This window comes from Dendropsophus ebraccatus, chromosome 15 (assembly GCF_027789765.1).
Source record: "Dendropsophus ebraccatus isolate aDenEbr1 chromosome 15, aDenEbr1.pat, whole genome shotgun sequence".
NCBI lineage: Eukaryota > Metazoa > Chordata > Amphibia > Anura > Hylidae > Dendropsophus > Dendropsophus ebraccatus.
The window spans coordinates 48,176,358-48,201,689 of record NC_091468.1 but is presented as its reverse complement, the minus strand read 5'-3'; the positions used below and the strand labels follow the sequence as shown (position 1 = coordinate 48,201,689).

The 25,332-nt window shown below is 43.9% G+C and overlaps 1 protein-coding gene across 2 annotated transcripts in view; it reads left to right on the top strand.

Moving 5' to 3' along the window:
- The window catches only part of TMX4 (thioredoxin related transmembrane protein 4), a 55,600-nt gene that overhangs the window by 20,443 nt on the left and 9,825 nt on the right, over positions 1–25,332 (top strand). For both annotated transcript variants that reach the window (XM_069954971.1, XM_069954970.1), the window contains exons 3-5: positions 9,648–9,693; positions 11,634–11,762; positions 14,891–14,936. In XM_069954971.1, coding sequence (XP_069811072.1) covers positions 9,648–9,693; positions 11,634–11,762; positions 14,891–14,936 — 221 coding nt within the window. The remainder of the gene's footprint in view (positions 1–9,647; positions 9,694–11,633; positions 11,763–14,890; positions 14,937–25,332) is intronic.

Sequence of the window (25,332 nt, the reverse complement as noted above, 5' to 3'; positions counted from 1 at the left end):
CTGTGCCATCCTCTTTCTGCTCCTCTTTGCCCCCTCAGACAGTTCCCCCCCACCTCACCTGCCCACCCCTGTGCCATCCTCCACCCTTGCCTCTTTGTTCCTCCAACCCCCACCCACCGCCCCGTTTCTCTTGTTCTGATCAGTGACTAATCACTGATCAGCAACAAGTGTGCCCCTTTTTTTTCTCTAACAAATAAGTTTTTCCCCCCTTTTTTTGCATCCGTGCTGCCCAGTCCCTCTGCCTCTCTTTGCCCCCTCAGACCTCACCTGCCCACCTCACTGACCCACCCCTGTACCAGCCTCTCCCCCCTGAGTCACTTTGCCCACTCAGACCGTTCCTCTTCCACCCTCCCCCTCACCTGGCCACCTCACCTGCCCACCCCTGTGCCAGCTTCTCCCCCCTGACTCTCTTTGCCCACTCAGACAGTTCCTCCGCCACCCACCCCATCACCTGCCCACCCCTCTGCCATCCCCCCTGTCTCTCTTGTTCTGATCAGTGACTATTCACTGATTAGCAACAAGTGGGCACAGGTTTTTTTTCCCTTGAAAAGTGTAAGTGTAAAAAACACGCACACACTACACATAAATAAATTTTACTGATTTACATAACCCCCCCATATCTAAATCTTAAAAAAATTGCCCATCGTATGTATTCGGCTGAAGAGGCATATACTCTTATTGCCTCTGACACCGATACAGCCAGTGAGGGAGAAGAGGAAGATCCTACTTTCCTCGTTTCGACCTCCTCCTCCTCTCCATCATGTAGCGATGATGAACCTCCAAGGCGCCAAAGGCGTCCAAGGCGAACGCCTCGGACAGCCTCCCCCGATCTCCACCCCAGTGACTCCATCTCCACCCCAGCCCCCCATACAAGTGAGCCCATCTGGACCCCATTCCCCCCCAATTTTGAGCCACAGATTCACGATTTTGTGGGACAATCGGGAATCCAATTTGACCCCTCAGGCTTCACTGAAATAGACTTTTTCAAACTCTTTTTCAGTGAAGAACTGATAAGTCTGATGGTCGTGCAAACTAATTTGTACGCCCAGCAGTTTCTGGCTCAGCACCCCGTCTCCTCCTTTTTTTTCGGGATCCCACAGCTGGACCCCAGTTGATGCAGCAGAAATGACCACGTTTTGGGGTCTTCTGCTGCACATGGGGCTAGTTAAAAACCCCCGAATTAGGCAGTATTGGAGTGTGGATATTTTATATAACACTCCAATACACCGAATGGCCATGACAAGGCATCGCTTTGAGGCTATCCTCAAATTCCTGCATTACAACAATAATGCAAGGTACCCCCCCCCCCCCCCCCCCCCCCCCCCCCGAGATGCTCCCTCTTACAGCCGCCTATACAAAATTAGGCCGATCATTGATCATCTTGCGGCCAAATTTTCGGAGGTATATATCCCAGGGAAATATATCTCCATTGACGAATCCCTTGTCAGCTTCAAGGGGAGAGTCCAATTTCGCCAGTACCTGCCAAGTAAGAGGGCAAGGTACAGCATCAAACTCTACAAACTCTGTGAGAGTACCTCAGGGTACACTCACAGATTTAGAGTTTATGAAGGGAGGGACACCCACATCCAACCTCCAGAATGTCCCCCCACTCTGGGAGTTAGTGGGAAGCTTGTGTGGGAACTGATGTTCCCACTACTGGATAAAGGTTACCACCTCTACGTGGATAACTTTTATACCAGTCTCCCTCTTTTCAAATCCCTCAGAGCTCGAGCTACTGTAGCTTGCGGCACTGTGAGGAAAAATCAGAGAGGCCTCCCGAGATCTCCTGTGGCAGAAGTACTGCGACGGGGTGTCTTCAAGGCCCATTTTAGCAACAACCTGGTATTAGTCAAATATAAGGACAAACGCGATGTGCTTATTTTGACTACTATCCATGGTCCTGGCACGACCCCTGTCCCTGTCCGCGGTACCACCGCAGTAGCACTCAAACCCGATTGTATTTTGGACTACAATTGGTATATGGGAGGAGTTGATCTTTCAGATCAAGTCCTCAAGCCATATAGTGCTCTGCGGAAAACAAACATCTGGTACAAAAAGTTAGCCGTGCACATGGTCCAAACGGCAATGTACAACGCGTTTGTACTTTACCGTTGTGCCGACCACCCTGGGAAACACCTCCAGTTTCAGGAGGCAGTTGTCAAGGCCCTGATTTTTTGTGGAGGAGAAGGAGGGCCTAGTACTTCTGCAGCTGCAACTGGAGGTCCCCGTATCGTGCCAGGGCAGCACTTTCCTGGCGAAGTCCCTCACACTGGCAAGAAGGGCAAAAGCCAGAAAAGGTGTCGCGTGTGCTACAAAAGGGGGTTTAGAAAGGACATGTGTTTTCAGTGTGATACCTGTCCTGATAAACCTGGCCTCTGTATAAAAGAATGCTTCAAGAAGTACCATACGTCCATGGAGTATTAATTCCCAACCTGCAAAATTTCCAAATTTGTCCTTTCCACTTCTGGTCACTGGCCACTAGAGATGAGCGGACCGTTGGACTTTTGGTCGCTCTCTCGTCATGCCTGTGATCCCGGCTGCATAGTTGCGCTCCCACGAATATGCGGGCAGGATATTCCAGGGAATTCAACATGGATTCCCTGGAATATACTGGCCACATATTCCCGGGAGCGCAAATATGCAGCCAGGAACACAGGCATTACGAGAGAGCGCCGATGCCATTGGACCAAAAGTCCGAACAGTTCGCTCATCTCTACTGGCCACGTTTTTTATATAGGGTACATAGGGTCCATTTACACGGAAAGATTATCTGCCAAAGATTTGAAGCCAATGCCAGGAATGGATGTGAAAGAGGAGAAATCTCAGGCTTTCCTTTATGACCTGATCTCTGTTTATAGTCTGTTTCCATCTTTGGAAACAGACTATAAGCAGAGATCAGGTCATAAAGGAAAGTCTGAGATTTCTCCACTTTCAAAATCCATTCCTGGCTTTGGCTTCAAATCTTTGGCAGATAATCTGTCGGATAATCTTTCTGTGTAAATAGACCCATACACGGCATGATTAGTGGAGGGCAGACTCTCCATGTTGGCATCACATGCTGATGTGGAAAGTCATACTGGCCTGACAGTTGAGCTTCTATTTCAACTGTCAGCCAATGCCGTGCCTATCTCCTAATTTAGACCTCAAATACACATGGGCTCCCAAGGCCCATTGTATTTGCAGGCTTACAATTAGAGCCAGATTTTGATTTTTTTTTCTAGAAGGGACATACACGGCATAATTAGGGCATGTCCACACTGAGCAAAATCTGGGGAATTCCAAAGCGGAGCTCCACTTACCTCAGTGTCAAACAGTGTGTGTATGGGAGGGCTCGCGCGTCTCTGCTCTTAAGAATTTACATGTCAGTTCTTTGAGCGGAGGCGTGCAAGCCCTCCCATAGACACACTGGTTTACACTGGGGCAGGTGGAATTCCATGGTGGAGACCTCCGCAGTGGAATTCCAACGATTTTGCTCGGTGTGAACGCACCCTTAGGGTCAGTTCACAATGAGTAAACACAGTGTAAATCCCACTGTGCTCAGTGTGCTGCTGTAAGTGAATGAGAGGGCGCCGGAATAACGCCGTGTTTACTCAGTGTGAACTGGCCCTTTAGCGGAGGGCAGACTTTCCATGACTGCATCAAATGCCGACGTGGAGAGTCATACTGGCCTTACAGTTGAGCAGTGTGAAAATTGGTATTTCTAATTTTCAACTACTGCAGCACATTCAGTCCAGGAAAATAGATTTTTGAAATGCTTTTGCACCCTACACCTCCTAAATACATTTCTTGGGTGGTGTAGTTTCTGTAATGGCGTCCTTTTGCTTGGGCATTTTTCTATTTATTTTCCTGAGAATGTCTGCAACTGTCACTGAATGAGACAACTCCGTGCATGTCTAATTTATTTTTCTCTTTTAACCCTACCTATGTGCCTGTCACCAGTGAGGTCCGTGTAGCAGGAGGGCTCAAAAGGGCATTCCGGCCTCAAAAGGGCACTCAGTCCTTTTGAAGGCTTGTCCTGTGTCCACGTACTAATGTAAGTCCGCTTGTGGGGTATTTCCCCCTTCGGAGGAAATTGCTCTACTCATTCCCACTCCAACTCACTTTTAACCCCTTGAGAAAATGAAAGATTCCAGGCTAGACCAACCTTTTAGTCTAAAAAATTTACTTTTTTTTAGACGAAAATGTTGGTCTATCCTGGAATCTTTCATTTTCACAAGGGCTTAGAAGAAAAAAAATACCCACTAAACATGTAGAGAATTTGCCCCTGAGTATAAAAATACCCCACATGTGGACTTAAAGTGCCAAGCGGGCACAAGGAAAGCCTCCAAAGGGAAGAAGCACCGTTTTGAAAGCTGGATTTAAACAGAATGGAGGATGGTGGCCATGTTGATTTTTCAAAGGGCCCGTGCTACCAAAACAGTGGAAACTACCCACAAGTGACCCCATTATGGAAAGGACACCCCTCAAGGAATCTAACAAGGGGTATAGTGAGCATATGGACCCCACTGGTGGAAGGCACATAGGTGGAACAATGTGCTGTGAAAATGAAAATTTCATTTTTTCTTTTTCACAACACATTGTTCCACATTATGCCTGCCACCAGTGGGGTCCATATGCTCACTATACCCCTTGTTACGTTCCTTGAGGGGTGTAGTTTCCATAATGGTGTCACTTGTGGGGGGTTTACAATGTTTTGGCAGCACGGGGGCTCTGCGAACCCGACATAGCCTCCGTCCTCCAATCTGGCCAAATCCAGCTTCCAAAATCCAAACGGCGCTCCTTCCCTTTGGAGGCTCTCCTAGCGCCCACTTGGCAATAAATGTCCACATGTGGGGTATTTCCGTGTTTGTGGGGAATTGCTCTACATGTGTAGCAGGTTTTTTTCTTTTTTAACCCCTTGTGAAAACGAAAAAATCGAGGCTAGACTAACATTTTAGTTTAAAATATAAATTTTTTCACTTTCACGGCACATTGTTCCACATTTGTACCGGTCACCAGTGGGGTCCATATGGCCACTATACCCCTTGTTACGTTCCTTGAGGGGTGTAGTTTCCATAATGGGGGTCACTTGTGGGGGGTTTACAATGTTTTGGCAGCACGGGGGCTCTGCGAACCTGACATGGCCTCCGTCCTCCAATCTGGCCAAATCCAGCTTCTTCCCTTTGGAGGCTCTCCTAGCGCCCACTTGGCAATAAACGTCCACATATGGGGTATTTTTCTAAACTGCAGAAACAGGGCAATAAATTTTGTGGTGCATTTCTCTGGTGATAGGTTTTCTATTATGAGAGAAATTGGATTACAATATAATTTGTGCACAGAAAATTGAAATTTTCAATTTTCTTACACATTTAGCTTTTATTTCTGTGACTCAACTAAAGAGTTAAAAAACTTTTTGGGAGTGATTTTGAACAGTTTATGGGGTGCAGTTTCTGAAATGGGGTGATTTGTGTGTGTGTGTGTGGGGGGGGGGGGGTATTATATACAATCCCCTTAAATTCACTTCAAACCTCAACTGGTCCCTAACAAAATCTGATTTTGAAATTTTCTCGAAAATTTGGGAAATTGTTGCTAAACTTTTAAGCTTTCTAGTGAAAGCAAGTTTAAAAAATGCTGCCAACATAAAGTAGACATATTGCTAATGTTATTTAGTGTCTAATTTATGTGGTATAACTATTTTCCTTACAGGCAGAATATTTCAAAGTTAGAAAAATGAAAATTTTCACAATTTTTCACATTATTTTGTGATTTTTCATAAGGATTCGCTATAAATATCCACTCAAATTTACCAGTAAATATAAAGTAGAATATGTCACGAGAAAACAATCTCAGAATCATTAGGATATGTAAAAGCATCTAGACATTATTAATGGATAAAGTGAAACAGGTCAAATTCACAAAATTTGGCCTGGTCCACTGGGTCATTTTGGGCCGGGTCCTCAAGGGGTTAAGATAAGCTGTTCTGTGTACACGAGGAGCAGGATTATATCTAGCCCTCATATATCTTCTATTTCTATGCAGATTTATGCTCTGCAAGCTGAATCTGTAACTTTCTCACACACACAGGAGGAGATCCTGCACTATCTTTGTGCACAGCCAGAAAAGCAGCAGCATGGAAGGCATGATAAAGCTGTAGTGAGCAACCTGTACTGTGTATAAATCTCTGCGTGACAGCTCTTCTTAAGGCCCTATTACACAAAGCAATTATCGTCCATATTTGGCCGACTATTTCGGCCGATTATCGCTTTGTGTAATAAAAGGCAATCGATCAGCCGGCTGATCAGTCGGCTGATCATTTTCTTTAATTTCCTATGGGCTCCTATTGTATTTCATTGTCTTTCATCGCCTATGGGCTCCCCAAACAATCTAAAGATCGTCTGGGGAGCCCCCCACATCTCTCCGTGGCCTTTCTGCTCTTACCTGCTCACTGTCGGCGCATGTAATAGCGCTGGCAGCGAGCTGGGAACGAGAAGCGGCACTCGCTTGCGTTCGGTGATTGCCCCGTGTAATAGGGACTTTACTTACAAAGCTGTTTCTGCCTGTGTACCCAATTCCCTCCTCCCCCTTTCATAGAATTGCTTGCTTTGTAACGTTATCCCTGGGCTAGCTTCAGGACTAGACATGAGCATGACTCAAGCACAAGTCTGATCACTTGATATTTGAATACTGGCTACCGCTGGAGTTGGATGCAGCCCTAGGGAATTCTGAAAAACATGGAAAGCGCCATAGGCCTGCTTAAGTAGCGTAGTTTGTGTAAGTTTCACTCATATCTATCCGGGACAGCTCCTAGCTGATTTGATAAAGTGGATGTGGATGATGAATTTAGCTAGTTGGGGGAGATGCTAGATAACAGGTGAAGCGTTTTGTCTGATAAGAATCTATTGTAGGACAAAGGCGGATCAAAAGAGGAGAAAAAAGGTGATTAAAAAAAATTATATTGCTTGAATTTAAATAATGTGCTAGGGTTGTTGGAAGCTGTAGAGCCCATAAGTTATACCTATGTCAGAATGGGCCTTAAAAGCATGTGGCATGACCAAGGCCAGTGATTGGTTGCTGCCGAGATATCATCATATGTCATCATTGTAGCCATGTAAATAAAGCTGGTGAGGGAGATGGTGCCGGGTGCAGCAGGTTACTATAGTATGTATGTGACTAAATGGTTAGCCACACAATGGTTACATGACAAAATGGTATTATTAAAAAATAAAGTGATTTTTGAATGTTTTGTTTATGTTGTTGTTCCCGGAGCCGTCACATATTCCGGTGTTTATGTGCCGTAACCCAGGGACTTGCAGTTTCCATGGCAGCAACATAAAGAAGGATACAGAATTAGTGATTTTATCTGCAAAATTATATACATGGTGGCACATTTCAACAAAATACAGAGTAGCCTAACGTTTAGAAATTGATTTGATTTTTTTTCCCTCCCATTTGGTGAGATCTGACATACATATTAATGACAATATAGATGTCCTCTCTTCATAATAGAATCATCAGAAAATAAAGCAATATTCGTGATGGGTTCAATAGGTTGTCTTATGTAAACCCCGCATGGGCTTTATGGGAGCTGCCTGGCACCCCTTGTATGTGCCAGAGCAGGGAGCTCCTGCAAAGAGTAGAGCCACGTCTTGTGGATGCGGTTTCATTTGCCCTCGGCTGCTGCTTTTTTTTTCTGGAACACCCCTTTAATATACAAAGTATTTTGTTTTGTGGAACAAATCTTTACTTTTCTTTATTTGCATTAATTACTTCAATCATGTCTATGGACAAGCAGATGTATCACCAAGGACAAGCAGATGTCGCACCAAGAAATCCGCTTACTCATGACTGAGCTTACTCAAGGATTCTCTCAAACTTGCTGCTGTACAAAGTATTAGTGTCCCAGTGGGCCAGGCTATTCTAACCCTCGGCAAACATACCCCCTATTATTAAGCTGAATTGCCAACCATGTAATACATAGGAACTTGGGATTGCATCTCACTCCACTCAGGTGGACATCCCTAAAGGTAGTGAATCTGTGTCCAATAGAATCACTTGTCACTGTTGTGTTTTTGTTTTTTGCAGAAATCAATAGTACAGGTGATTTTAAGAAACTTTGTAATGGAGTTTATTATGCAAATATGCCATTATCTGCATTCAAAAAGGCTTTCCCAGCCCCCCCCTCTCATTTACTGCTCATTATCAGGAAATCTTGACTCTTTTACATCAGTCGGACCCTTTGTGTTCTACGGAGAGGGGAGGAGGGAGGAGAAAGATTAGTTGCCAGCAGAGAACAAAGCATTACACAGCAGGACCTGTGTGAAAGCCGGTATTCAGAGATCAGAGAGGTCAGTGCTGACCTCATAGGAGATAGCCTGGTGATGTAGCTGTAAATTAACTCTTTGTTGTTCTGTTTTGGTGCCTCATCTCCCTCCACCCCTCCCCTCTCCATAGAAAATCATGAAGACAGGGCAGAGAGCTTCAAACTACTTTTTCATGATAAAAATTCCTTTTTTTTCGACTAATAAACCAAATTCCAAAGTTTCTTAAAATCCCCTGTACTATTGATTTCTGCAAAAAAAAAAAACAGTGACACTTATATGTCCAATATATATGTTGCTTCTGGGACCATAGGGTTAGGGTCAATGTTAGTCTTGTGCACTGTACAAGACCCTGAAAGGGCTCCGGTCCTCTCCATAGAAATTTATTTACATTTCTATGCATTGATCTCTTATAGGGTCTGCCAGGTTCCATCATTTTCTGGGACCTGTGTGAATGGAGCCTTATTCCACATGTGTAGCAATGCCAGAGCAGAGAGCTATTTTGGACAGTGACCATAAATTATTAGATTTTGTTCACATTTTGTTTAATTTCATATAAGAAAACGGTGCTCTCTGCTGCCACCTCTGTTAATGTCAGGAACTGTCCAGAGCAGGAGCAAATTTTCATAGAAAGCCTCTCTTTCTGTTTAGACTAGAAAGAAGAATACACCACTTCCTGCAGGACATACAGTAGCTGATAAGTATGGAAGAATGAAGTTTATTTTATTTTATTTTTTTACAAATCTCTGGCACTTGCTTGCACCAGTTGATTTGATAGAAAAACATTTTTTGGTGAACAACCCCTTTAAATGACGTCCATGCAGACCTGCCAGCTTTTACCACCAGAGAAGTCTGCAGAGTCAAGAACGGGGACACGAGCGATGGTCATGTTGTGTTCACTGCCGCTCTATTTTCTATGGCAACGGTACTTGGCTGTTCCTGTCTGCTGTCCTAGAGAATGAATGAAGCAGTGGTCACACATATACACTACCGCTTCATTCTAACATCAGAGTTGGCTCCTTCTCCTTGGGGTCTCAGGAGTCGCAGAGATTAGACACCCCATGATTAGATTGTTATGGATAGGGGATATGGCATTTATTACCTATCTGCAGGTAAATGTGGGATTACATGTAACCCCACTACTGAAAATGAGTGTTACATAGTTACATAGTTCTAGAGATCATTGTGGTCCCCAGCAGTCATAGTTTTTATTACCAGTTCTGTGGATAGGTGATAAATGTCTTATTGCCTATTATGCCTCTTATTGGTCGATATGGATCAGATTATAACAGATTAAATATATCATTTTTTTGCTTGTTGCTTAAATAAACTTCTTTCTCTTTTTCTCAGGACTCAGCGGCCGTTTCTTTGTCACAACTCTTCCAACAATATACCAGTAAGTGGATTTATTATCTTACTTTAAAACCCACACAGTACTCGGAGTGAGAAAGACAGACAGTTTTTTTTCTATAAATTTATAAAAATTAATGTGACATTAGCTGCAATAGGGTTTGTTTACCTTCCTCTGGATCAACACTGGGGGAAAAAGGCTGGTTTACCTTACAATCTTACAAATTACCCATAATACTGCAGCATCTGACTTCCATTGCTAACATTGTTATTTAGCTGTGAGTGGCAATTTAGCTTTTACAACCCTTTAGCCTATAAATATATTTGTGGTCTATTTTGTTTCCATCTAATGGATTATGTCCATGCAAATAGCTGTATCTGCTGGTAACACCAGGGCCTTAGCTCTTCAGCAGGGAAAGTGATAAATACTCATCTCCCCTGTTTCCCCTGAAACTCCCTGTCGGCACACTTTTGCTTCCTAGTCGCTAAGACACATTGACCATGCAGGAACGGCCTACTCAGTCATTCTGAAGCATGTCTCCGCTGTGGTTGAGCAGTTCCTGCTGAAGTATTTCTAAAACAGCTTGTTAGGTCACCAAGCTGAGTAGAGAACATTCTAGACTTAGCATTTGCTAATGAGGATCGCACGTCATATTAGGGGGCATTCTCATGCTGCGAGTTTGCAGCGAAATCCGCTGCGGATCCATGTGGTGTGAAGTTGAATGGGTCACATACCCAGAGCGGAATTTTCATTCCACTGCCAGTGTGTGACCCGGCCCCTTTAACCCCCTGCCGCCGGCAGGCCCTGGCCCGGAGCATACATTACCTGCTTGGCGCCGCGGCTGTGTGTAAGACTCCCGGCTCCCATCGCTTCAGCAATCAGCGCTACCGTGCACTGATTGGCTGATTGGGAGCTAGGGGAGCCGGGAGTCTCACACACAGCCGAGCAGGTAATGTATGCTCCGGGCCGGCGGCTGCGGGTGGTTAAAGGGGCCGGCTTACATATCCGCAGTGGAATGAAAATTTGCGGTTACGTTACCCCATAGACCTTCACATTATATGGATCCGCAGCGGATTTGGCTGCAAGCTTGCAGCGTGAAATCCGCTGCTGATCTGGTACATGTGAGACTACCCTACACAAGACTTTAAGACTGGGTGGTGAAAAAGTGTTTGAGTCCTGAAGCAAACTTTCCTCGAAAATACTGTTTGAGAGCCGAATTGTTGGAGTTCAGAGCACTATACTAGATGGTCCAAGCGGTCTTTTTCTCGCAAACAGTCTTCTATTCTTCTATATCAATGCATCACAAGCAAATGGTGAGTAAAGCCGACAGCACAGCAATTACAGCGGACTTGGGGCGGAGAGTTTAGCTTCTTTTTGATAGGCTAAAATACACTAATAAGGGTCTGTCTCACAAAGCCAAGGTTCTTTTAAATTGTGATTCTGTTTTCTTCAAACCCCAGTGAACACTTACGGAGGAAAGACGTGCCCGATCACCCCCTTCCCCAGCAGCAGCCACTGTATTGGATACTTCCATTAACATATTATCTATAACCCTGTACTTGTCAGACATTTGTGTCAGTGGGGTCCATGTGCTGAGCCTCCTCGCTGATCATTAAAGTGAAGGGGCAGAAGTGTGTGGCTGCCCCCCTGCCCCCCTACATCCCCAATCTAAACAGCTACAGTCAGTGGTATATGGAATTATTATGGAAGCCTATTGGACTTCCTATATGCAACATTTCCAGAAATTCCATACACTTCCATTAAAAGTACATATACCGCTTGCCATTGCTGTCTAGAGCATAGACCAAAGGGGCGCAGTGCATGCAGCCATACTTCTGCCTCTCTTTTTACATTCAGTGAAGGGTCCCGGCACCTGGACCCCCACCTATAAAAAGTTCTCGGACACTATGTCCGACAGTGAAATTTCACCATCCATTGCTAAGAGGCTGGGTGGAGATTTTAGCCTTTTTAATTTTGTCTCCTAGTGTTGTGGATGGAGCGTTCCGACGTTATCACGGCTCAAGGATGGCTGAAGACCTTCACACATTCATAGCGGAGGACAAATGGAAGGTTATAGAGCCAGTGGCAGGATGGAAAGCGCCTTCATCCATCTTGTAAGACAAAAGTATTTTAAAGCTTGCCTTAAAGTATTGATCTCTCGACTTTTAACATCTTTAGCTGTCGTTTTTTACTGAAACTGACCCTTAGATTCTATGCAAAGAGCGGGTTTTCTGAGACTTGATTATATTGATAGATCCAATAACTGTATAAGATCAATTCAGAGGAGGGAGACAGCACTTCAGGTGATGAACACCACTTTTATTCACACTGATAATGCAGCATTTTTGGCTAATATGTCTTTTCCACATGCTTGAAAAAGGCAAATTAATCAAACTGGTGTGTCTAAAAGTCGCGTTCATCACTTGAAGTGCTGTCTCGCTTCTTTGAATTTAGCCAGTTATTTATACAGTGCCTGATTTCTATTGGCACACTTAAAGAGGACCTGTCACCTTCAGGGAAACTTTGTAAAGTAATAGTAATAGACTAAAATTTTTAATATTTTTCACATATATGCAGTTAGAAAAGATAAAGAATTTCCTCTTTTACTAATAAAGCTCTGCCCCTCTAAGAAAGGGAGACAGGAGTGACATCTCACTATTTTGACAGCTTTGTCAGACTTTTTGCATCTGCATCCTGTGTTACAATGTAAATTGCATATAACCAGTGTTAAAACCAGGTTTAGGAGCTTTTATTGTTTTATTAAACTTTGCACCCTGTTGCTTTTTTGAGCATCATGGTTTTGCCTCTAGCAGAGGATTATTGGAGGTGCGGTTCACTTACATCACGAAAAGCTTGTCTTCAGCCCAGCTTTCTGTCTGGTTCCTATATATAGCTGACGTTCTCATTCTCTGCACTGTTTGTTTTTTGTCTGAAGATTACAATCAACTTTTCAAATAAAATGAAGTCCTGCAGATCATAATAGTAGGAAATGCCTGCGAGAACACTGCCGGCCAACGTTATCCCGTCCAAACACACCGAGGTTGAAGCATGAAGTCACTCTAGGTTATGTCTGGTTATGTAAAGTGTAGATGCACTAAATAAGCTGTATCATCCTAGACCACCCCTTTCAGAATGTTGCTGATTTTACCAGTGCGTCACTGTATCTAAAGTTCCCCATACACCTATTCCACGTCCCGATAATCGTTTAGCGAGGGCTGCAGGGACATTGTTACCGATGTCCTTGCAGCACTTGTTTAAACACCATACATTACCTAAACATGTTGCAGGTCTTCTCCTGCGCTCCTTCATCCTTTATTCTCCCTCCTGAGCTGACAGTCTGTCAGCTAAGAAAGGCCACACTGAAGCTGCTACTGCGTGCCGGGAGGAGGAAGGAGCGCAGGAGAAGACCTGTAACATGCTTAGGTAAAGCATGGTGCTTGTGAAATCGTCGGTCGCCCGCCTCGCATCGCTATTCCACGTAGCAATGCGCGGTCATTGACCGATTTTAGGTTTGCACCTAAATAAAGATCAGCCGATGACACGATCATCGGCTGATCGTTGTCTCTATTCCACGGAGCGATAATTGTCTCTTCGTGGAATAGGCCCCTTAGTTATAAGCCGGCCATACCCTCCACTTGTGGCGGTTTTAGCATATGGGGATGTCTAGAACAACCACCCACAGATGATGCTGATAGTAGTAATAGGGGTCGACACCTTTGTTCAAAGAGAGATAAGCCGTAGTGAAATTACCTGCTTACCCCTCCCCATAGAAAACACAGGAGCATTCAGCCATGCTGAAGTTTCCTTTGTATGAGGGGGCAGGAGACATAACTAATGGCCGGACGATCATTTGTCCGCCAGTTATTGAAGGTGTACAGGGGCCTTAAAACAGTTAAGAAGTAAAGGATAAAAGGAGTTCAGAATCCCAAGCAGAAGGATTCATTTCAGTAGAACTGCCCTTTAGCGCTCATTTTGATTTTAGCATAAAGAAAGATAGCTGGAAAAAAATTAGTAATTGTCAGATTGTTTAAATGGCATGGGCTTTACCCACAGATACTTATTCCCCGCCTGCAGGATCTTAGAGAAGGGTCTGGCTGATATTGCGTGTGGTAGTGCCAGAGATAGTAGACTACTGTACTCTGCCATCTTTAGCATTCCCATAGACCACTAATTCAACTAGTTCTTAGATACAATTTAGGAACATTTTGCAATTTCTGGTTTAGTGATAAAATAAAATGTTTCTCCATGTGGACATGTGAAGACTTATAGCCCATTCATGCGCCACTGGGAGTTCTGAGAAGAAGGATATGCAGAGCAGCTTATTGGTGTCACCCATTGGGGATAGCCTTCCCTTCAAGTCAGTGTTTGACTCCAATAGCAAGCCTTAGAACATGACCTGGAAAAGTAGAGGTTACCTATCTGTAGACAGCTGTTTCAGTGGTGTTGCCCCTTGTCAGTACAGAGCAAGGTACTGGCTGGCCGTAGGTAGGCAGATCAATGTGGAGACTAAGAACCAAATTTAATACAGTATAGCTATTACACGTTTCGGCAGCGAGCGGGTAAGAGCCGGGGCAGCCCATAGAAGATAGCGGCGGTCTGCTGCCACCACTCCTATTCCATGGAATGACGGCAGCATATCGCTGCTATGCTCATTGTTGTGTTTTCAACATGTTGAAAGGCAACGATCAGCTGTCATCATGCGTGTCGGCTGATCCTTCTATTATTCCAGACGATTATCGACCATAGCGTCCGATAATACGGCTGATTATCGTTACATGTAATAGGGCCTTTACTTAAGAAATGTCTGAAAACATTGCCACATCCTCTTGTCAGATAAGTCACAGGCAGCACTGGGAAACCAGCACATTGTTCCTATGGTATCCTGGTGTCAGATTCCCAGTAAGAGATATCTCTGATTATATCTAAAGGGAAATTCATGGTGACTCAAGGTCAGAGGTGATGTGTATCTATGACATATATCAGTAGAGCCTTTCGATTGGAGTCCAGTACTGTCTATTAATCTCATTTAGGAACCCATATGTTTCACTGGTAAATGCAGTTGTGTCTTATGACGCTTGTCTCCCAGTCACAGGACTTTGAGTCTTTCCGTCTATAAATCTATCTCTTTATCTCCCCCAGTCACATTAGCCGCTGTCTGAAGCCAGACAAGCAATGCCCATTGTAAATTGTGACTATTGATTGTCTGTGTAATGGCTGTAATGCTGGACTCTGTTCTCTCCAGGATGTCTGGGATGGCCGGTCTGTTCCACTTATCAGGATGGATCCGGGTAAGATATTATATTTCTCTTATAATGTCACATATACAGTTGTGTTGCTCTATGACCATATCTTCTTAAAGTGTCACTGTCGTTTAATTTTTTGTTTGCAGAAATCAATAGGACAGGCGATTTTTAAAAAACTTTGTAATTGGGTTTATAAGACAAATATGCCATTATCTGCATTCAAAAAGACTTTCCCCAGGTCCCCACTCCGTCCTCTCTCTTTCACTGTTCATTATCAGGAAATCTCAACTCTTTTACATCAGTTGTGCCCTGTGTAATCTATGGAGAGGGGAGGGGAGAGGAGGGAGATTAGTTGCCAGAAGAGAACAAAGGATTACACAGTGGGACCTGTGTGAAAGCCGTATTCAGAGGTCAGTGCTGACTTCAGAGGAGATAGCCTGGTGATGTAGCTGTAAATTAACTTTTTGTTGTTCTGTTTTGATGCCTTATTTCCCTCGTCACCTCCCCTCTCCATGGAGAACCATGAAGACAGGGGGGAGAGCTTTAAACTGCTTTTTCATAATAAAAATGCATTTTTCGGCTAATAAACCCAATTACAAAGTTTCTTAAAATCGCCTGTACTATTGATTTCTGCAAAAAAAATTTAAACGACAGTGACACTTTAAGGTGTTAAATCTCATGTCCAGCCACAGTCATAATTATTGGTCTCAGCTGGGTTTTGCTTTTATTCATACATGATCATTATAATTTTTTATGCAAAAACACGAGTAGAGATAAGCGAATCTACAGTAGGAACAAAGTGGAGCGCTTCCTACCTATCGGAATTCTGCTCATCGGGCTGCGAGGCTTTAAAGTCTGCTCCGCTCCCTGCTGCTCCTATCCAGGTGCTGGAAAGAGAGGGATCCAGTCCAGGGAAACTGGGAGAAGTTTCCCAGGACTGGATCCATCTTTTTCCAGCACCTGGGGAGGAGTGGCAGGGAGCGGAGAAGTCTTCAAAGCCTGACAGGTACGAAGCGCTTTGCTTTGTTTCTACTCTACATTCTCTCATCTCTATACACAATCATTGCTCTGCTAAATTGATGTCACAGTTCTCTAGTGCAGAGGTAGGAAACCCTGGCTCTCCAGCTGTTGCAAAACTACAGCTCCCATCATGCCTGGACAGCCAAAGTTTTAGCTGTGTATGTAATAGGAGCAAACACAAGCAGAACACCAAGCAGCAGTACACACCTCTCCCTCTTTTCATCCTAACCAGTTATCACTATCCGCTCCCAGTATGAAGCACTGTCTGTTACTTGTCTTACAAATCTGGCTCCATTACTCTCCTTCCTGGAATCTTTCAGTCTCTCTCATCCTCATTGTCTCCCTAAGTAAACCCAGTTTTCTCCTTTACAAATTGGCGCCACCTACTGTTCTTGTCTGAAAATGACAGAGGTGTCATTGACATAAGCAGTCCCTAACATTACAGTATGAGCCAACGTGTTGAGCTTCACAGTTTAATAAACATGGTTATTTAGCTTCAGTTTGACAGCACCGTTTGCTGTGTCAATCTGTAATACGGCCGCAGTATTATTGAGCTGTTTATCACTTCTTTTTTTTTTTTTTTTTGACACATGATGACCTGGAGGGAAAACAGATTGAGTAATTATTTTTTCACATATCTGCAGCAGACTGGAAATACACACAGACTACAGATCAAGTGATATATAAGGTGCAGAAAGATGACTTATTATTATTATATCAATTCAGTCTCCTCCAGAAGGAAGACAACTACTGTATCTCCTATTAGCCAGACCAGAGCCTTCTCTACTCTATTTTCAGGTAATGTCTAATGGGAAAGTGGTACGCAAATTCACTCTCCTTCAGAAGGAAGAAAACTAGTCAAACCAGAGTCTGCCCCAAAAGATGAAACACCCCTCTGTGAACACACACCCAGCAAACCCCTCTGCATCGGTGAGAGCTAAGAGAGCTAAACATCTTGTCTATGAATGGATGACTCTTGTGTGGATAGTGGGAGACTGTTCTTCCTTCTCAAGCAGAGCTAATTTGCATACATTCTTCCCATAAAGCATTGCCTAAAAAGTAAGTCTCAATACACCAACTGAGTCCCTTCAATAAGAGTTTGTACCCACAGAGCTATTATTATTGTTGTTACTAATACTAGCAGTAAGCAGGATTTCAAATAATTCAGCTTGTATTAAAGTGTTACTCCGAATTAAATCACCTGCTTGTCGGGAAGTTATACAGATTTGTATTAAAAAAAAGTTGACGCTTTCAAGTACTTATCAGCTGCTGTATGTCCTGCAGTAAGTGGTGTCTTCAGTCTGACACAGCAGTCTCTGCTGCCCCCTCTGTCCATGAAAGGAACTGTCCAGAGCAGTAGCAAATCCCCATAAAAAAAACCTCTCCTGCTCTGGACAGTTCTTGATATGGAGAGAGGTGGCAGCAGAGAGCACTGTGTCAGACTGAAAAGAATACACCACTTCCTGCAGGACATAAAGCAGTGGATAAGTACTGGAAGACTTGAGATTTTTATAAATAGTCATTTACAGATCTGTATAACTTTTTGACACCAGTTTAATTGGTAGAATGTTTTTGTTTTTTTTTGCCACTGGCGTATCCTTTATGAAAAGTGCTGCAGCATAAGAACAAAAAGTTACTAGATAAATGCATGTTGTTGTTGAGGGCCTCCTGGAATAGCTCTTTATGGAGAGATCATAATGTTAGGAGTCAGAAGACCTGAGTATTTCAGCGTGGGCTAGAAAATAAAATAATCTGCAGAAAGGAACAATAAGAGTATAAAAAATAATCAACAGCTACAATAGCAGGAGGGCAGTCAGTGCTGTTGCATCAGTCAATTTCCACCGGGCTCCTGATAGCAGAGACTCTGCGGACTCAGTCCTATTGATTTCCTAATTGTATGAGCTAAGCCCAGGAGCTGCGCCATTTGCTTGCTTCAGTCTATCTCGATGTCACAAACAAGAAAAAGATAACAACGAAAAAAAGAAAAGTAAAATTGCCATTACAGCCTATCGTCCTCGGGGTATCTGAAAAATCAATAGTTTATCTGTGTGAGAGTGACCTTGGTAGACATTGCATATCCTCTGTATTATAGCAATGATACTGTCACCAAAGCTCCTGAAAATTGCTCGGCTTTCCGCAATGTTTTCCAAATTGCCCTTTCACAGAGTGTTTCTTACGCGCAGGCTGATGTATATCACACTAGACTTTCCCCCGGTCTTTCTTTTATTGGTTTTGATGGAGACTGTAAAGAGGTGAAGTTTTGTCCGTCGCAGATAGAGACTCTTACCAGAAAGCCTGGGATGCACTTTCAGGGAAATAATTAGAAGACTGGTTCTGGTACTAGGCCATTTCCATTTCACATACAGGTCTAAACCTACTATAGTGGCAATAATAGGCAAGCTATTGTAGTTTATATACTTTATTTCATAAATTGGCTGTTTTATGATTACAGTTTTTCTATGTGGACATTAGACCTGTGAGCACAAAATGCTGCATAAAGTCAAGTGATCGTTTTTCTGTGGATCAGAATTGAGTGATCTGAGGCCGACACAAGGACGTTACTGCCAAACCTGTGGGCTGTTCTTATGCAGCAATATTAGGAGTGTACTGGGAATGGCGTGATTGATAATGTGTATGTACTCAGCAACAGTGCAATCTCTGAGGAGGAGGTGGTAAGAGTCGTTCTGGGAAAAAGGTGGCCCACGGCCAAGGAAACTGATTCCAACCCTAAAGCTCCAACTACACGTCCAATTGTACAACTTGGCCCAGATGGGAAGTGACAGCAGATGACCAGTTGTGTCAAAGGCAGACGGAAAGGCAAGACTCCAGTGAGAAAAAGACCAAACATTGTATCACAGCGGAGAAACACGGCCTATGGAAATGAGCACGTATGGCTTTATCCATGCTCTAGGGCTGCCTCCAAATTTGTCAGCCACTGGTATTCAAATGCTGAACAGTCAAACATCTTGGTACCCTTATACCTGTGGATGGATGTTTGGAGAGTAGGGTTAACTAGGCATTGAGGCTAAGTTCATCCCTACATGGCCGCTGTTTGCCCCATAGCAGAAGGACACTTATAATAGAACAATGCACTATGCTACAAGAGTCACATAGTCATGGATTGGATTCACAAAAATGACTGTGAATTTTTCTTGGTACCCTGGCCTTTAAGTTAGATATATAATCTTTTTTTTTTTTTCAAAATGTTTATTGGGTTTTCCAACAAAAAAGTGAAAATTTGCATATATGAATGAATAGAGCATGTCGTTTACAAGTATCCACAGCGGAAAGATAACATAGCAAGAATAAATACAACATTCGGACCTAGTGAACGCTGAGAGTGAATAATGCACATTAAATAACAAGTGTAAGAACCAAAAATTAAGAGCTTAGCAAAGAACTCATGGATGATATTCTGTAGACCTCCCTCACAATTTACTATTAAAAAACTGTGTCCACCGGCACATGCAGTTGGCTACAGAAATTATGAGATTCGCAAGGCACCTAGGGTGCCTCTTATCGCCTCAGTACAATACCATGTGGTCAACTGGAATGGGCGTACAATGTCACATATTTCCTGAGGGGTATAATGGGTGAGAATAAATGATTTCCACTTTTGGAAAAAGCGGGTCGTGCCAGAGTCTTTGTGCCGCTCCGTGTCAAGTTTGTCCACTCCTCAGAACAGTTTCATTTGTGTAACAACCATCTCCACATCTGGCACATTAGGGAGCAACCAGTTGGTAAATAGACATCGCAATGCAACCAGCAGCGTGATATGAACCAACTGGGGCACGGTCTTAGGTCTGTCTGTTCCTTCTGGGGGCCTCAACTGATGGAATAGCAATTCCGTGGGGCGAAGAGATAACTGTATTTTATAGCGATCACTGATGTACGATATAATGGTGGTCCAATAAGAGACTGTGAATTCACAAGTCCACACCCCATGCCACAAGTTGGTCAACGGAGCGTGGCACTTCGGACAATTAGTGATCCTATCGGGGAATGTTGGGGAAGGGAGGATGTTGAAACCATAAATCGCCGAGTGGGCCAATTTGAAATACGTCTCCCTCCACCTCTCGTTGACCACACATTTTCGTACCATTAACCATCCGTCTAGAATCACCTCTGTAATGTCAGTCACCCCCGTTAAGGGACCCCACTTGTCAAATATAGTCCTCGGATTCACTTTTAGAAAATTGTTGCGTAAGGCATTATATAGGGTTGATATCGAAGCTTTATTGGAAGAGTTTCCTATGATACCGTCTAGTGTGTGAAGCTGGGATTCCCTTTTTACGTCTCTGAGTCTACCTACGCAGAATCCATGCACTTGATTGATGTATAAGTTATGGGACTGGGGGAGATTAAATTTCTGTTGTATCTCTGCAGGTGTAAGCCATTTTTGCGATTGGGAGTCCATCAGATCCCCCACGGACTCGAAGCCCCTGGAGTGCCACACTTGAAGCCATTCCTTTCTTTGATCTTTAAGGAACTCCGGGTGGCAATCCAAGGGCATGTATTTGGAAACCAGGAAGGGGAGCTGCAGGAGCTTCCGTATTTCTTTCCATGTGACTATAGTGTCCCTTAACAGAAGGGAATGTTTCACTTCTAGTGGCAGTTTAGCATACGCTGTGTGTAGCAGACTCCGCAAGTTCCACGGGTGGGCTAGGGCTTGCTCAAGTTTTATGTTAGAAAAGTGGGAGGAATTGTGGAGCCAATCGATGATATGTCGGAAAAGACTAACTAGATTATACCCTCTTACATTGGGGAAGTTCACTCCACCCTCCGACTTACATAACATTAGTTTAGCCAGCGAGATTCTCGGGCGTTTTCCGCTCCAAATGAAATTAGTGAATGCCGACTGTAGTGCTTTGATGTCTGCGTGTCGTAATAGAAGGGGTAAAGTTTGTAGCGGGTACAGCAATCTAGCGAAGCTGATCATTTTAATTAAATGACAGCGTCCCATAAGGGTAAGAGGGAGATGGTGCCAAGCTTTAAGTTCAGAAATAATCTTGCGCAATAATGGAGTATAATTAAGGGAGTACAGCGAGTCAGGAGATTTTCCTATTTTTATCCCTAGGTACGTCAAAGAAGAAGAAACCACAGTCACCCCCAGCGAGTCAGCTGCTGAACGAAGGGACTGTGACTCCCTCCCCAGGGGCAGGAGTTCACACTTGGAAATATTCACTTTATAGCCTGAGAACTTTCCATACCAGTCTAAAAAAGCGAATAGGCGGGGCAAGGCACACTCAGGATTAGACATAAAAAGTAAAACATCATCCGCAAACATAGTCAGTTTAACCTGTTGGTTGCGAATACGGACGCCATCAAAGATGTCATTGGTAAGTAGGTGTTGTGCCAATGGTTCTATGGCTAGGTCAAAGAGGAGTGGAGAGAGGGGGCAACCCTGGCGAGTACCCCTACCCATTTGGAAAGATTTTGACAATACCCCCGGGGTGTTAATACGGGCGGTGAGGTCTTGATAAAGCCCCGCCAAAAACACTCTAAAGTTACCCCTTATTCCAAACTTATCGAGCACCGACTCCAGCCAGTCCCAGCGTACATTATCGAAAGCCTTTTCGGCATCTAGTGTAAGCAGAACTGGCTGGCTCCCTGGCTGGAGTCGATGCCGAGCATGATCTAAGACTGCAAGCACCTTTCTAACATTTATTACCGATGATCTGCCCAGGACGAACCCCACTTGGTGTTGCCCCACCAGGTTCGGCAGTAAGGATGCCAATCTGTTAGCCAGAAGCTTAGTTAATATCTTCAAATCTTGGTTGATCAATGAGATTGGTCTATATGACCCAGGCTCCATAGGGCACTTGCCTGGTTTGGGCAACACCTTGATGTAGGCCTGTTTCGCTGCCGAGGAAATATGACCTGTTCGCAGAATATGGTTAAAGTAATCAGTCAATATCGGGGCTATTTGTTCCATAAGGGCCTTATAAAACTCGCTAGAGTAGCCATCCGGTCCTGGTGCCTTCCCATTGCGTAAGGACTTGATGGTGGCCACTACCTCCTCCCCAGTGACATCTGCGCTTAAAAAATCACTTTCTTCCGCCTGCAGGGAAGGTAGGCGCAATTGTTGTAAGAAAGATGTGCCTTCTGTGTGATGGGGTGGGGGAGGGGAATATAAGTTAGAATAATAGGTCGCTAAAATGTCGTTGATCTCATGCGGATGTTTAGTGACATGTCCCTTCCTGTCCCTAAGGGCTATAATATGGGATGGAGATTGTCTGCGAGCCAGTAGACGCCCTGCCTTGTTTCCCTGTCTGAAGAGATTAGACTCCATATTGGATCGGTACATCCGTTCCCGTCGGTCAAGCCATAATTCATAGACTTCTCTCGTTTCCTGCCATTTAGTTTTGGAAAGGGGTGTTGGGTGCAGAAGAAACTGGGTGTAAGCCCCCTGTAAAGCTGAGCTAGCTGAGTGATATTGGGCAGCAATCTTTTTCTTTAGGGAACTATGATATGCCATAAGTTTACCCCTCACTACTACCTTGGCTGTCTCCCAATATAGGGTCTCGTCCTGTCTATGTTCTCTATTGTACGTCTCAAACTCCAACCACCAACCTCGTAATAGTTCTACAAACGATTCGTCTCTAGTCAGATACGAAGGAAATCTCCAGACATAGTCACGAGCAGGAGGGAGTGAAGTGTTAAGTTCCACAACTATAGGCGAGTGGTCCGATATTACCATTTCTTTAATGTCTATCCCCAAGAGCCTAGATGTGACAAAAGGACTCGTCAGTATGTAATCTATGCGGGACCAAGATTGGTGCGCATGGGAGAAGTGCGTGTACTCGCAGCTATCAGGGTGTTGGAGTCTCCAAACATCACATAGGTCCGTGGCGGTAAGCATTGGAGAAATCCGCTTGTCATTTGCCCGCCCCCTCCACCCCCCTCTGCCGGTCGTACCTTTCCTATCTAATGTCACATCCACTACCGAGTTCAGATCACCCCCTACCAGTTTCCAAGGCTCCCCATCTGCTTGTAGCTTACTTGTCAGAAAGTCAAAGAACAGTCTATTGTCACTATTAGGCCCATAGACGTTATATATACTTAATTTTTGACCCCTATGATCCAGGACTGTATGTAAATATCGGCCAGAGTCATCTACTGTCTGTGATAAGAGTTGGCAAGGGAATCTTTTGTGGATTAATGTGAGGACCCCTGCTTTCCCATCAACCGCTGGGGACCCATATACGTTGCCCACCCACAATTTGTGCATCCTTTCAAAGTCCTCGGCTTCTAGATGGGTTTCCTGTAGGAGGACAATGTCAGGACGATATCGTTTTAGGTGACGTAATATCTTAATGCGCTTATGGGGGGATCTAAGACCTTTGACATTCCATGTCAATATTGTAATGGAATCAGTCATTACTAAAATGGTGTGTGTGAAGTTGACCACGGGAATGATGATTATCATTATGCGGAGATGGTAGATAGAGTAGACATATACGATGAGGGACACGTAAGAAGGGCTGTTGAGTAACCCTATATACAACCTGGCATCTATGGCTCAAGAGGAGGTCAAGGTAAGCAACTGTGCGTAATAAACATAAAACTAAACAAGAACATTGTAAATAACCGAACCTAAGGAGGGATTCTGATCTCACCATCCTCCTTGTTGTTGGATAGGAACTTCCTTTTTTCAGGCATGTTCGGCTGGAGGTGTCCCACCCTGCTGTACAAGAGCATAACAGCCCCCCCTAGAGAAAACAACTCAAAATATATGTCAACATACAGCATATACAATAGATATCTTTGTAAACAGTTAGCCTCTGGGTAATGAGATAGGTGTCCCAGAAACCAATTGGATTATAAACAGCCGTCAAAAAACTAACCAACTGGGGGAGAGTATGGGAGAAGGGAGACATCTCAGTCCGGGGATAGATCTATAATCTTAAAGCGAATATACCATCAGGTACATCAGGCCAGCTCCCAGTGGGAGGAAACCCCCGCTCTTCTGTGACACAGCTCAATTGATTTTAATGGAGCCACGTCACAGAGGGGCAGGGGTTTCCTACCACTTGGGGCAGATTGGCCACCTCCACTGCTGTAGCCTGGGCCGGTGCATGGTAACATATGCTACACTTAAAGTGAATGTACCTGATGGTACATTCGCTTTAAGCCTGTAGATCATCAAAGGGACGAGAGAGAATGGGCTGTTGAGAGAGTTGCATGTATGGCAACTGAAAGAAGCAATCTGGTCCACATGGGCCAATATCCCTGCAAAACTATTTCATGGAATCTATGCCATGATAAATTGCTGTTCTCCAAAGGCGGTCCAATACTTGCAGGTGGTGGTGGGGGGGTCTCACTTTATTTGCTGATGAAGTTCCTGTTACTGAGTCCTATTACACTGAGAAATTTTTAGCGACTAACGATAAACGATCGCAAACGAGATTGTTTATCGTTAACCTGAAATCGTTCACCATATGACACAGAACGATTATCGTTAGTTACGATTGTTACTACAATCGTTATTGCGATTGTTACTACGATCGGTTACTCCACCTGATCCCAGCAAAACAATGAACAATGTGCAATTACACTGGACGATTAGTGAACAAATGCGGAACTTCAGCCAACAAATGTGGAATTAACAATAATTATTGATTAACAATAATTTTAGGTTCAGATCTAAATCAATGACATACGAACGGTTTTTGATTGTTGCCTGCAATTACACAACGATTATCGTTGAAATTCAAACGATTTAACGATTTTTTTCCACGATGATCTTCCCATGTAATAGGGCCCTAACAGTCAGATCTGACCTTCTGGGCTGTAGCTGCAAGGTTCAGTTCTGCTTGTCGAATTATATTCATCCTTTATAGACCCAGGTTTTCCAAGGAAATACTATGGACATGGGGATTTGTAAATGTAGCTCTAACACTGCTCATTCCTTCAGTGCTGAAGCTGAGAAATGTACAGATCCTGATGGGCAGCATAGTTTGTGTTTGATGGCCATGTCTAGGTTTCCCTTGGGCATTACGTTGTGAATTATGCGCTTGCTGCATAACTAGAGACATTGGATTACAAGTGCCACATGGCTGCTGTGTGTTCTGCTTAATAGTGACCTTGTCAGGCCGATGACTTTGCAGCATGTAACATGTTGCTTCTCAGTGCTGAAAAACAAGTATATGTCAGATCGTCACCCTAATGACTGTGAACATGAGCTGACCTCCGTGCATCCAATAGACGGCATTGCCCGAGGACACGGATTGTTATTTCTTTAGTTGTCAAGGGACTCGCAGTTATATTGACTTGAATGTTTTCTAAACATGTATGGGTGGATGCCATGACTTCAGGCACTTATCTAAGAAACTTGTAATTTCACTTTTGGAACTCCTCTATCAGACTGTCTTCCATCAAATCAGACTCTCAAATCTTCACTATAGAGTACAATGTATTT